The following is a 13,995-nucleotide window of genomic DNA, read 5'->3' on the forward strand; positions in this document are numbered from 1 at the left end:
GCCGCGGTTTCGGAAGAAGCAGCATGTCTGTTTACAGTCGGTTTTTTGTTTATTTATGTTATGGCCGCACTCTCCTCTATGGGAGAGCCGGCTGCAACGGAAAAGCATGCGGCCGGACCGCTTCAAAGCCGCCGCGGCGGTTCTCCCGGCGGAAATCTCGCGGTTTTTGCTGCGGCCAAACCGCGAGATTTCCGACAAAAATACGCCCCGTGTGAACACTGCCTAAAGAACATTTCTCATTCTTGAGAAACTGGTGTGTCCATGCATTACACAGTAATCTCATTGATCTAAAAAAATAACCTTGCAATAATTAATTTCTCCTGTGGGGGTGCTGTAGAACAATTGAATATTTCCTGATAAGTTATCCCACATAAGGGGGTACTGGTGTATCTTGACGCCACCACAGCAATGGGTGGAGACATAGTCTGGCCTGCTGGAGCTAGAGGGAACGCCCACAGCTCTGGATTGGCCGGTGGGTACACATACACGCACACACACTTGCACCAGAGGAGGCCACTGCCATAAGTGTGCCGCTGGCATCTACCTGCTGCTAATGTGAGTGTTCGGAGTTTGCTGTCTGGCGGGCTCTCTCAGCTGCCCTGCCAGGTCCGCTCTCGCATCTTTGCTAGCGGCGGCCTCTCCACTGTCACAGTCCCCGGTGGGGAGGAAGGGGGTTCAGGTGTCTGCCCACAGCCCAGCGCACAGGCTCCCCACCAGCGGACTTCGCTCACCACCGGCTCACACCTCTGTGCAGCCCTGCCGGATAACTGCCACCACTCCTGCTGCTGGTTTGTTCTGCCTGGCAAATGCTCAGTGTTGCCGTCCACCTCGCAGCCCCTAGTCACTACTTTGAGTCGGGATACACAGTGTCCTGCTTGCTCCTCCCCTGCCTATTACTCCTGTATCTTGTCAGCCAATCCGAAGCTAGGGGAGTGACAGGGGTGTTCACTCCTGGTGACACCTGTCACCCCCTAGCTTCCGGTGGTGTCAAGATACACCAGTACCTACTAGGGGTTCACGTAATCGGGCATCCTGTGATCAGCTCATCATTAGCGGCTCTTTAGAACAAAAGAAATTTGCTATATCGGAGCACCCCTTTAAATAGCCGAGCAGTAGCAAAAATGATTACAATTTCAAACTATTGCAGTGAGCTTGTAAAATATGGTAAATTTTCCCAAGTGAAAACATTTTGCACAGAACTCAGTAACAGTTTGTGATTAATGAGTACATTTCTCAGCTCTGAAGAATCACCCATCCATATATATTTAGCTTGGGGAATAGAAATGTATGCAAGTGCGTAATGTATGATTGTGTTTTATAATTATTTGCCTCAAATCTCCAAATTATTACATTATTTCTTGTAATTTTTACAACATATGTTAGCACATCCATCACGTAGCACTAAAGAACATCGTACCCTGTCACGGTGAAGGATGCTTGTACGTCTGGCATATTTTTACTATAAACAATTTTCTCAACCACCATCTGTGTACCCAGAATTCTCCGGCACGTTTTTCTTTTTTTCGTTAGTCGCTTTCGTCAGTATTACTACTCTCTGTCCGTCCTACGTCTGTGTCAGAACCCTAAGCCCTCGGCTTGTGTAGGGCTGTCTGGGAACATCCCATATGACGTCCGAAAATCTTGCTTGTTTAGTAACAGTGGCCTAACTAGGTTGAGGAATTCACGGGGCCTGGCTAACTGATCCAACCCTCTCTTCTGCCTCATGTAACAATAAGGGTGTCAGTAGGTCATATTGTTCACCAACTGCCAGTTTGCATTACTAAGCTATACCTGGATGGGTATTAAACTTGCTTAACGCCACAGTTGCCCTGGAATGTTCCGAATTCATTGCCAGGAGTCGTCAGCGAAGGGGTTAAAGCTTTGATGTCAAACGCATTCCTTTGCAGCAGATATAAATATTCACATGAGGACAAGACCAGGAACTGTGGAACGGAGATGGGGAGATGTATTTCTCACGGGTAAAATAAACTGTCATCGGCGAGTTGTGTAACTGAAATGTCGGGAAACGCAAATGTTGTAGGTTGAAATGCAGGAGCAAGAAATGACTAGATAGTTGCTAATGCAATTGTTTTGTGCATCAGTGAGGATTCCTCTTGGCTAGAATTGGAATCGATAAATAGAATGCCAGAACTGCAGTTAAGACTGACACATAAAGCACAAACCAATACAGAAAAACCAAAAACACAATACAGGGTCTGGTGGAAGTTTGGTTATGTATTAGATGATATTAGTGATTAATTGCAAAGACATAGAAGCCAATATAACCAGCTGCATAGAATATTAAAGAGACCCTCCGGGTTTGGGACACGATTCTGTCCCAGGACTGGGGGGTAGAGGAGGTACATTTGCTGTAGTTGATTGTGTTGACCATCGTTCAATTCCGCTGGTTCTCGGTACCATTTTTTTGGGATAATTCAGAGATTATGCCCAGGTACTTCTTTACAGAAAATACCCTTCAGGGCACTAGCATAACTATAGGGGATGCGGTTGCACTCGGGCCCAGGAGCCTTAGGGGGCCTATTAGGCCTCTCTTCTCCATATAGGGAGCCCAGTACTATGAATAAAGCATTCTAGTTGGGGGCCCTGTTACAGGTTTTGCATTGGGGCCCAGGAGCTTCAAGTTACGCCTCTGCGTGAAGAGGATAAGAGAAGTTGGGGGGGCCTCAAGATAAACTTTTGCACCCTGGCCCATGAGCCTTTAGTTACACCCCTGCTTCAGGTGTGTTCCCACAGGTCAGAATTGCTGTGGATTTTCTGCAGTGGAATTAGCTGTAGAAAATCCATAGCATTTATAGTACAAGCTTTGTGGATGGGATTCCAGGTATCATATCCACATGCTATGAAGACAATCTGCAGCATAGATTGACTTGCACAGGTTTTAAATCGAAAGCATGTCAATTTATGCTGCGGTTTTTCACAGTGGATTTCATTCTCTCAAAGATTATGACGCTCTGCAGCCACTGAGGTATATATTATGATGCTCTGCAGCAGTTGAGGTGTTTATTATGATTAGAGATGAGAGAGTATACTCGCTAAGGCACATTACTCGTTGGAGTAGTGCCCTAGCCGAGTATCTCCCCGCTCATCTCTAAAGATTCGGGGGCCGGCGGAGGGCGGGGAGCGGGGAGGAACGGAGGGGAGATCGCCCTCTCTCCCACCCGCATCCCGGCGCAACTCACCTGTCACCGGCGCCGGCCCCCGAATCTTTAGAGACGAGCGGGGAGATACTCGGCTAAGGCACTACTCGCTCGAGTAATGTGCCTTAGCGAGTATACTCGCTCATCTCTAATTATGATGTTCTGAAACTGCTGAGGTGTGTATTATGATGCTCAGTGATCGAAAGTAGAGGGTGGCTATAAATGGCACATACTCTGATTGGTTCACAGTTAGTAGTGGGGTACCACAGGAGCAGGGGCGTACCTACAGGCTTGTGGGCCCGAGTGCAAGAGTTCAGTTAGGGCTCCCCCGCCCCTCCACAGCTCCGCCCCCCAGTAATAATAGGGAAAAAGCTTACAAATATAAACTTATTTTATTTTCATTAAGAGTGAAATAATGCTGGAGAGGTCCATTTACTTGTAGTGCACACCTACACCTAGTGTAGTTAGGAGCACTATTAGTAGTATGGTAATGATATCTCTTTTTTGTCAGATACTATATATACTACTGTATATGACATGGTGTGTTAGTCATGTGTTAGTTAAGGCGTTAAGGGACCTTATTTTGATGCATGCACCATTTTACAGCACTACATCAGAAGCGTATGTACCCCAAAATTATACTATTAACCCCTTCCCTCCCCATGACGTAAGGGTACGTCATGGGAGCGGGGTACTTCCCGCAAAATGACATACCCTTACGTCACAGGAATAGCGCGAGATCAGTCATAGCCGGCCTCCCGCTGCAGCAGCGGGGGTGCATCAGAGATGCGCCCCCCGCTGTTAACCCCTTCCCTGCCGCGATCTATATAGATTGTAGAGAGCCCGGCCTGTTGCCATGGCAACAGGATGCCAGATACTGGCGTCCTTTGTTGCCAGTGCCTGGGATCGCTGTATAAGCGATGAGAGATGGCAGGACAGAAGTCCTGCCATGCCTTATCACAGTGATCATCAATGCAGTGCTTTAAGTCCCTCAGAGGGACACAGATGGTGTAAAAAAAAGCTGATCAAAACGTGCAAAAAAGAAAAAATGTTTAAAAAAGTGAAAAAAACTCTTTTTTGTGCTTTTTCTCATATTAGCATAAAAAAGGTAAAAAAAATTAAAATGGCACATATTTGGTATTGATGCGTCCATAACGATGTGTACAAAAAGTTGAACATGCGTCTTATTTTGTATGGCAAAAAGCATTTTAAAAAAGCTAAAAAACAGAGGCAAAATGATAATTTTTAGCATTTAGCCTTCCAAAAAATGCAATAAAAGTGATTAAAAAAAGTCATAAATACCCCAAAGTGGTACCAATAAAAGCTACAGCTCGTATCACAAAAAATAAGCCCTCATAGAGCCCTGAAATAAAAAAGTTACAGGACTTTGAATGCAGCGATATAGAAAAAAAAAGATTTCCAAAAAAAGGGTTTTTATTGCAGAAAAGTAGAAAAACCTAAAAAAAAATATTAAAATTTTGGTATCATTGTAACCATACTGGCGCGCAGAAAAAAATGGATTATGTCATTTATGCTGCATAATTAATGCTGGGAAAAAAAAAATCTATGCGTTTTCTCTCCCTGTTATCATAAAAAAAAATAATAAAAGTTTTACAATATAGTCTATGAACGTAAAAGTAGCACCATTAAAACTACAGTTCGCCATGCAAGAAACAGGCCCTTATATGGCTGCGGCGACACAAAAGTTAAAAAGTTATGGCTTTTGAAAAATGGAGATGAAAATCTGCTAAAAATCGTTGCCCAAAATAAGCCATGTCCTTTAGGGGTTAAAAAAATGCAACTTGTCCTGCAAAAGCAAGCCCTCATACGGCCCTCATTGGATTATGACGATGAAAAGAACTGAAAAAGTTAGTCAATAAGACGCAAAGAGGCTTTGGTACTAAGGCCGCCTGCACACGGGCGGAGATTCTGCAGCGGGATTATCCGCAGAATTTCCGCCCCTGGAAGCTGCCGTAGGATTGCGTTAACAAACGCAATCCTATGCAGACGGCCGCGATTTGGCCGCTTGAAATGTCGCACGGCAAACAAATCGCGGCAAGCTCTATTTCTGTGCGGGGCTCGTACAGAAACGTCACTCACTGGCCGCCGGCTCCGCTCTGCGCATGCGCCGGCTGCCTGGCAGTCGCCACATGAAAGATCCGGGGCCGCGGGAGCAGGTGAGTACGCGGTGCTCTCTGCAGACGCTCGGGTCAGGTCCCGCTGCGAGAATTCTTGCAGCTGGATCCGACCCCGCCGTCTGCAGGCGGCCTAAGGGGTTAAATTGACTGGCTACAGCTTCCCCTGACAATAAACATTAATAGTGGTGGGTTTCTGAAGGTGGAAAAGAAATCTTCAGCTGATTAGTGGGTCTGTTTCAATTTAAAAGGGATCCAGGACAAGTTATATAAAATTGTATGACTATATATATATATATATATATATATATATATATATATATATGTATATATAAAATGATCTAAAAAAAAGAATTGTACAAAGTTGTCCCCTTCCCCACTAGCCCACTCTGTCCAATAGCAGCATTCAGGTAGAACAGCAGAACTTTAACCCTTGCTGCCCCTCAGTCCAAAAGCCCTCCCCACTAAGCAAATGATCCACCTAAAAGCACACATACCAGAATGAATTGTAGTTCGTTACCCCTGTCACTTCTCAGCATCAGCAGGGCACATATGGAGCCAACGTGCACTGTGTTAGCAGGGGGATGACGACATCATCCTGTTACACAGTGCTGTGCCGTGCATCCCCCCGGGGCCCCTCCTTCTCCTCACCCCTCCCCGGCTTCCTCTCTGGCTCATCCTGTCAGCTGGACTGCACGGCTGACAGCGCAAGATGAATGTATGTTTGTTAATGGTGGGCAGGGCGACCTCTGGGCCCCCTTAAGCTCAAGGGCCGGGTCGCCATTGCGACCCCAGCACCCACTGACGCTCCGCCCATGGGTCTATTAGTATACCCAAGTCTGTTTTACAGGTGCAGCTGCTTAGACCAATTCATCCCATTCTGTATGTGATTTTTTCATTTTTCTTGCCCACATGTAGGACTTTGCATTTCTCCTTGTTAAATACCATTCTATCAGTTGCCGCCCACTTTTCAAGATTTTTTAGATCTTTTTGAATCCTCTCTCTTCCCTAGTTTTAGCTATCCCGCTTAGGTTTGTGTCATCGGCAAATTTGATGTTTCCCATCATTTCCCTTCTCCAGATCATTTTTAAAAATGTTGGACAACACTGGGCTGAGCACAGAGCCTTGTGGTACGCCACTTGATACATTCTTCCACTTGAACGTGCAGCCATTTATGACCACTCTTTGAGTACGATGAGCCTAGCAGCCTCTAGCAGAGGAGCTGGTATGTAGGAGCAGCAGACTAGTGCTGATTGGTTGGCTGGAGAAATTCACACCTAGCTAGCTTAATCAACCCCACCTGTGGGGCTGCGCTCCTGGAAACCCATGTAGAACAACAGATCTCAGCAGCACAACCTAACAAGACCTTTTTAAAGATTATATGTAATGTCCTTATGTCAGTGGGGCCAAATGTATAGCTTTGTAGCTGCAGCCCCACTGTGGGTGCACAAAGACTTCCCATAGAGGTGTTTTACCTGTCTAGCACAAATACACTGACTGACCAGGGTAGAAATGTGGGCCGAGGTCCTTGGTGGGTTGAAACTCTGCCGTGTTTGGGCGCTCTAATTTCTTTATGTGTAATACCATCTTTAAGTTCCTTCTGCTCACCTATGCTGTGGGTGCACAAAGACTTCCCATTGCGGTGTTTTACCGGTCTGGCACAAATACACTGACTGACTAGGGTAGAAATGTGGGCCGAGGTCCTTGGCGGGGTGAAACTCTGCCATAGGTGAGCCCAAGGAACTTAAAGACTTCCCATTGCGGTGTTGAGCTATCTGACACCTACACAGAATGAAGTGTGTGGGGACACATGGATTTCCCATTGCAACGTAACTCGCGGCACCTTGGGTCACATAAGGTGGAGGCTGGGCCCGAGCCTGACCCTGGCACCGCTCACGTGCTTCCCACACAGAGTATTGCTGCACTGTGGAGATGTGTAGAAGTGCTGGCACCTGAGTCCCCTTTATGCCAACGTTTGCGGCTCCTGACAATTTTGTGACGGAGGTGGCATGGGAGTGGAATGATGATCGTACGTCAATTTATCATCAATTCTCAACAGCATTGTGGGATATTGCCCACACTTTTAAAGAGGGTCGCTGCCTGGCCCTGCCAACCCTCTGCAGTGTGTGCCTCCGGTTCCTCCTCATCCAGTACACACTTATAAATAGACATGAGGGTGGTGTGGCTATGAAGCGAGCGTGTGGCATGAGGGCAGCTGCACGCTGCGCAGGGAAACTTTTGTGTGCGCTGTGGACGCAGGGTCGTGCAGGGGGGTTGGACAGCAATGCCAGCATGTAACCCAGGAGAAGAGGCAGCGGTGTCACCCGCAGGCAGTGATTGTCCTTGGTTGTAGGTAGCGTGGTGCTTAGCTAAGATGTGCCAGCGCGTGTGCCTTGCTAATGAGGGTTTGTCCGAAATAAATTGTTAGGGGGGGTGACACCAGACTCTTGACCTCATTTTGGCTTAATACTGGGACCTGGGAGCCTCAGATGCAGCCATGCATGCTGCCCCTGCCATTCCTTATCTGTTTCTGTGGTGTTCCCATGACTTTCTGATGTTTTCTGGTGTTTGACAAGTCATCACCTATGCGGAGCATTGATTCCATACAAAAATGCTCCAGTCGCCCATTGACTTCAATGGGTTCGTTACTCGAAATGAACTCTCGAACATTACGAAAAGTTCGACTCGAGCAACGAGCACCCGAGCATTTTGGTGCTCACTCATCTCTAAGTATTACGCAAGTCCCATAAAAAGGACAAAAATGGAAAAAAATAAAAATGCCCAAACCCCACCTTTCTCCTTTTACTTTGTAAAAGATTAAAAATTAAAAACACATTACACATGCGGTATCCCTCCGTTCGTAATGAACCAGAGAAGGAAGTTAGCACATTATTTAATCTGCAGGGTGCACGGCATGGAAAAAATAATATTAACATGTGGCAAAAATAGTTAATTTAGCCTATCTCACCATACAAAAACCGGAATAGAAAGTGATCAAAATGCTGCTCGGATCAACAAATGGTACTAATAAAAAGTACAACTCATCCCGCAAAATAAAAACCCTTACATAGCTCTGTTGATAACAAAAAATAAAATGCTAGGGGTCTTTGAATGCAGCGATAAAAAAAATAATCTTTTTTTTAAAATGTGTGAAAAGTAACGAAAATGAAAAAAACTATTACAATTTGGTATTGGCATAATCGTACTGGCCTGTAGAATTATGTTAATATATTATTTATACTGCTCAGAGAATGCAGTGAAAAATAAGAAAAACATGCCAGAAGTCCAGATTTTGTTCATCTTGACCCTAAAAAAAAGGATCAAAATTTTACATGTTCCCAAAAATTAGATAAATAAAGACTAGAGTTCATCCCGTAAAACACAAGGCCTTCTAGAGCTCTGGTAATGGGAAAAGAAAATTAGTACGGCTGAATGTGGCGACACAACAACAAACCTTGAAGAAAAAAAAAGTTTAAAATGTACAAAAATAGCAAAACATTAAAAAACTGTATAAACTTTGTATCGCCGGAATCATGTTGACTCAGAGAATAATGTTATCACACTATTTATTCTGCACGCTGAAAGCCTAAAAATGAAATCCAAAAAACAAAGGGCAGAATTTCTTTTTTTCCCCCAATCTCCCTACATTTTTTTTTACAAAAGTTATGCAATACATGATATATACCCCAAAATGATGCCATCAAAAAATACAACTTGTCCCGCAAATGGCTGTGTCAATGGAAAAATGAAAAAGTTATGGCTCTTGGAAAGCGACTGGAAAATTAGGTGAAATTAAATGACTAGCCCATTTAAAAAACCTGCCCTGGTAGGTCTGACAGGGTGGTAAGAAACCCGGCACTGAAGGGGTTAAAGCACCCTGACTGTAAGTATCACAAAGCTCCAAGGTACTTAGAAGTAGCTGCATGGAGGGAGAGATGTTATATGAGAAAGTGAACCTGCCATGTCAGAGCCATCCCTTTAATACTGCTGGCCTGGCGCCACCAATGGGCACATAGTGACAAATCTGGACCACCCAAAAAACACATTTGTGACCATGTAAGGTGAGATAAGAGTGCAGCTTCCCTTTACATCACCTGCGGTCTGAGCCATCATGGTACATGCCAACAGCAGCAGCCAATAGAATCGCAGGATTTGGATTCAAACCGCAAAGGAAAACGTCAGTTGGTGCCAGTCAGCGATTGCTCTTTATAGAGAATAGACCGGCTCCCTTTGTTCTCACAGCGATTTGCAAAACTTGTGTTTTCGATTGAGACGCGGATTATCATCAGCAAGAAGGAGGCTTTACCACCAACAAGAAGGAGGATTTACCACCAACAAGAAGGAGGATTTACCACCAACTGACAACCAAGAAAGGTAAGAGGCCAAAATGTGACCAATGTTATTACTGCTTTATGTATTTGTAGTAGTGAGAGTTTGTCCACCTGTGTTAGTGGGAAACTGTAAATGATCCATATGATTAACCAGAAGAGGGGGAAACTAAAATGTATAAATATGGGCAGTTTAGGGGATTGTGAATAATAATAGGGATTTGGGGCTGAATGATAAATATGAAGATATTTAGGTAATAATAAATAAATATGGAGGTTTTTATATATTTCTGAATCAATCTGAAGATATTTGGGTGACTGTATGAATATAGCTGTGAAGTTTATTATGGTGGTCAGTTATTATACAGGGAGGGACAGGACATATACTAATGCAGTGACAGGGCCTATAGGGACCCACACTGTAGTTATGGTGGACATGTAAGGGCAGATTTAGAAAACTGTCCAAAAGAAAGACTGTCTTAGTTGCCCCTAGCAACCAATCACAGAGCAGCTTTCATTATGTATTCTGCTATGGTAAGATGGAAGCTGATCTTTGGTTGGTTGCTAGGGGCAACTAAGACAGTTTTTCTTTCAGACAATTTCAGAAATCTGCCCTTTTATCTGTGAATAGTTGGTGCTAACAGAATAATTTATTTTCATTTCCGCTGTTAAGGATTATGGACGCCATCATCAAGTTCCTGCGATACCTGTTTGGGAGAGACGACGTGGGATCCAGGTAAGCTATGACGTTTATTATAGTGTCTGGGCAGCAGGCGGCAGAGGTCCAGTGCCTATTTTTTTTATTTTTTTTATTTGGGGGGGGGGGGGGGGGGGTCGACTCCAAGAGCAGAAAAAGGTATTTCTGTATTTTTCATTTTTTCCCACTCACTCCCTCTGAAGTGTTTGTCCTTACAGAATATTCCCTTTCCTCTTCCCCCCGGTAAGGATTAGAGACGCCATACAAGAGTCAGCATGATAGAATAGACACTAATTCATCGTTATTTCAGTTTTAGCCCCGTAATGATCCCCATGTAGTGAAATGTATAATACATTTAGTGTAAGTTAGGGCGCCTTTCCACTTGCGCTTTTTTGCGCTGCGTTAATGTTGCATTTTTTTAATGTGAATGTCAATGGGACTTTATAATGTTAAAAACGCATCACATGAAAATCACAAAGTACAAACTTGCGGTTTTTGTGCGATGCGTTTTTAACATTAAAAAATCCCATTGACATTCGAATTAAAAAAGCGCAGTCTTATCGCAGCATTAAAAAAACGTGGAAAGGCCCCCTTACCCGGCAGAGGAATGGGGATTCAGTATCATATAGTGTCGGCCTCTAGTATGATAAATGTATATAAATCTGCAGGAGGAGCCGCAGCCCTACATCTTCATGATAATATTTCCTCCTCTTTCAGCTTCCCAGGAAGAGGAGGAGACAGCGGCTGGACGAGGAAGAGAGAGCGCAGTCCGTGCGACGAAGAGGTTCAAGAGCGCCCGCAGAAGAGGAGGAAGGAGGACCGTTCCCTACAGCATGAGGAGATGGCCGCATTCTTCAGCGTGCTTGGTAAAACACATTACTCCTTCCAATGCTTCTAGTGTTGGACAAGGTCTACAGAACACCATCATATACAGTAGTGCCTTGACATACCAGTTTAATCCGTTCCAGGACGGAGCTCTTAAGCCAAAAAACACGTATGTCAAAGCACTTTTCCCCAATGAAATGTATTTTTTTTTTTTTTTTTTTTTATAAATCAGGTTTTTATTGGTTTTGTAAGAAATAAACAGGGTAAAACATTTTGAACAGTTTGTCTCCTCGCAGGGAGAGATCCCGTACCACTCTCATTCCCCACATATTTGTCTCAAATAATTAAACTCTAAAATTATTGCTACTGGTATAGTCTATGGCAGATGAGGGGCAATGAAATGTATTTAAACGCCATTAATGGGTTCCTCATTGATGACATTCCAATTAAATATTCTTTTCTGTGTTGTGATAATTTTATGTTTCAGCTATATCATATAGATATTTTATTATGCTGATTTTTCAATTACATGAGATCATATATTCAATCTTATATCTAAGCTTTTTATCCTGATTTAATTATTAATTGTTGTCATTATGCACTCGTTTCTGATGGTGTTATATAGTCAGGAATTTATTTATTACAATTTGAGTAACCATTATTACAGCTATTTATGTGTATTTCTGTATCTGATATCCCCTTTGTTCCTACCCCCCAGGTGATTTATACTGCATCATATTGTATAACATCTTAGTCATAATACATCGGCGCAGTGAGAGTTAAATGTCAGCTGTCTCTCTATGTTTTTAATTGCACATGGTTTTTAATGAAGTGATGCCTATTGCAAAAGTTAGCTGACCAAGGTCCACTTCGGGCCGAAACGCGTCCTGCGGTTTGGTTCTGATACACAGGCACTAAATTAATAAAGGTCTAGATTGTCTCACACAAGCCGCTTTTTTCTATTTTTGAATTTACCTTATGAGTATTAGACATCGTAACCCAAGTTTTCGCTCTTAAATCAGAGCAAAAATTCAGGAGAGAGCCTGCTCGCAAGTCAAAAAACTCACAAGCTGAGGCACTTGCATCCCCAGGTACCACTGCATAGATATATTCTAGAGACAGACAGAAACTGAACAGACCCCATTATATTCAATGAGGTCCATTTGTTGGCTCTTTCATAAAATGGATCCGTTCAGCCAGTGGATTCCATTTTCCCATAATATTGATATTTGTCCTGTTTTCCTAGAGGATCCAAACATCCGGACATTTCTTACCTTAGACAGCTGTATGAGGATTTCCGACAAGGTAATATGAGTTTGAGTATATTTGTTTTCTGTCAGTTCCCATTCCTGTTTTATGGTTTGCCCCTGTCCTTTCCTGCATCTGCATGCATGTCTGTCTGCTGCCAGTCACTGCAATCAATACCCCATCAGAGATAGACCTGAGGTTCCAGTGCAGGGCTGCCCTTATTGGGGAAATCACCTTGCTTGTAGGTAGGGGTCTTCCCATTCCCTTTGCAGCCCAGGGTCAGACTCTTATTTCCTGGTAGCAGTCACTCTTACTGCAGGAGCTAGCTGCCAACCACACCAGGACTGGTCTAGGCCAGGCTGGTTGGTTGGTCCAATGGGTCTACACTTTTAATCAGTAACACATTTATGGAGGTAGACAGGATACAGAAAGGCTCTTCAATACGAAAAACAGGTGGCACTAAAAAGTTCTAACTGTCCTCCTCATCCCACTAGTATCTCCTGGCGATGGTCTTCGTTTATTTCATCAGAGCCGGACTGCAGACCCAAGAATATCATAAGAACTTCTTTGCAGCTCTGTGAGTTTCTTTTATAACAGTTATGTATATACATGCTGATGAAAAGATCTAAAATGAATAATGAAATAAGTAGCAGTTCGTCATTTTGTTTAACTTTTTTTTCTACTAGATTCCTAGCCAACCAGATGGAAGAGGAAGTCAGCTTTCGTCATGAAATCTACCAATGGGCCTTCGGATACACCTGGATGGAGAAGAGACAACAAATACTCCACGATCGCAACCTGTTGCTCCTCCGGATTGGATTCAGAGCTTTGGTGGACCAGGACACCTGTGAACAGGTTAGTACAAATGATTCAAAGCACTTCAGTCTGTGATGAAGGTTCTGCAGTGATAATAATGTTATCCATGTATTGTTTGATTCTAGGTCATGGCAGTAGAGCCTCTACACTGGGCATGGAGAAGAGAGAGGCCCATCCATCACAGCCGCGCTTTTCCCATGTTGAGGAGGAATGTGCAGCAGGTCAACACCTACGGCCCATGGAGCAGCCTTCCACCATGCATGCTTTGTAGGACCATGCATCTCTCACTCCATGCAAGGGGTAAGTGTGAAGATCAACCATAAAGGAAGAGGAATGACCACTAGGAACCAGAAAGAAGATCCAGAAGGTACATATACACAACACACACACACACTGTTCTTGTGTCTTGCACACATCTTATAGTGTTACCCTCCCTTAGTATGCCCGGAGGAAGGGCAGTACAGCGGCCATGGTTTCCCTACAGGTTTCCTCCACTGGGGGTTTTTCCTGTCCTGCGTGTTGCTGTACCCTCTCCGTGAGTGATAGGAGGTAACAACCATAACATATTTATAATAAATTTCATATTATTTAACTTACTATACTTGTCCGAGTCATTCTTATTGTGTATGAAAGTAAAATGTCATTTTCTGTGTAATAGAGACCAGTGTTAGTTGCATGTGTGACTGCATTCCCATGCTGGGAAGCGGTCCGGGGCTAGTAGTGACTGGTGAGGGCTAGGAAGATAATTGCCCAGAGTCAGGTGGGTCCAAGTAAAATATAAAGGCCAG

General features: G+C 44.0%; 1 protein-coding gene across 1 annotated transcript; it reads left to right on the top strand.

Moving 5' to 3' along the window:
• The first annotated feature begins 1,775 nt into the window (after window positions 1-1,775).
• Window positions 1,776-13,764, top strand: LOC136621278 (speedy protein 1-A-like). Its single transcript, XM_066596661.1, has 8 exons — window positions 1,776-1,979; window positions 9,536-9,667; window positions 10,295-10,357; window positions 11,036-11,184; window positions 12,390-12,448; window positions 12,886-12,968; window positions 13,078-13,246; window positions 13,333-13,764. The coding sequence occupies exons 1-8, from the start codon at window positions 1,885-1,887 to the stop codon at window positions 13,528-13,530; spliced, it is 948 nt and encodes a 315-aa protein (XP_066452758.1). The 5' UTR covers window positions 1,776-1,884; the 3' UTR covers window positions 13,531-13,764.
• The last annotated feature ends 231 nt before the right edge of the window (window positions 13,765-13,995 follow it).

This window comes from Eleutherodactylus coqui, chromosome 3 (assembly GCF_035609145.1).
Source record: "Eleutherodactylus coqui strain aEleCoq1 chromosome 3, aEleCoq1.hap1, whole genome shotgun sequence".
In the NCBI taxonomy this organism is placed as follows: Eukaryota; Metazoa; Chordata; class Amphibia; order Anura; family Eleutherodactylidae; genus Eleutherodactylus; species Eleutherodactylus coqui.

What these genes read in the sequence shown, in the direction of transcription:
- LOC136621278 (XM_066596661.1), top strand. Translation starts at nt 1,885, where the DNA reads ATGTCAAACGCATTCCTTTGCAGCAGATATAAATATTCACATGAGGAC. An exon ending in GGGAGATGTATTTCTCACGG is followed by an intron (nt 1,980 to 9,535) that starts GTAAAATAAACT and finishes TTGTTCTCACAG; the next exon opens with CGATTTGCAAAACTTGTGTT. An exon ending in GTATGAGGATTTCCGACAAG is followed by an intron (nt 12,449 to 12,885) that starts GTAATATGAGTT and finishes TCATCCCACTAG; the next exon opens with TATCTCCTGGCGATGGTCTT.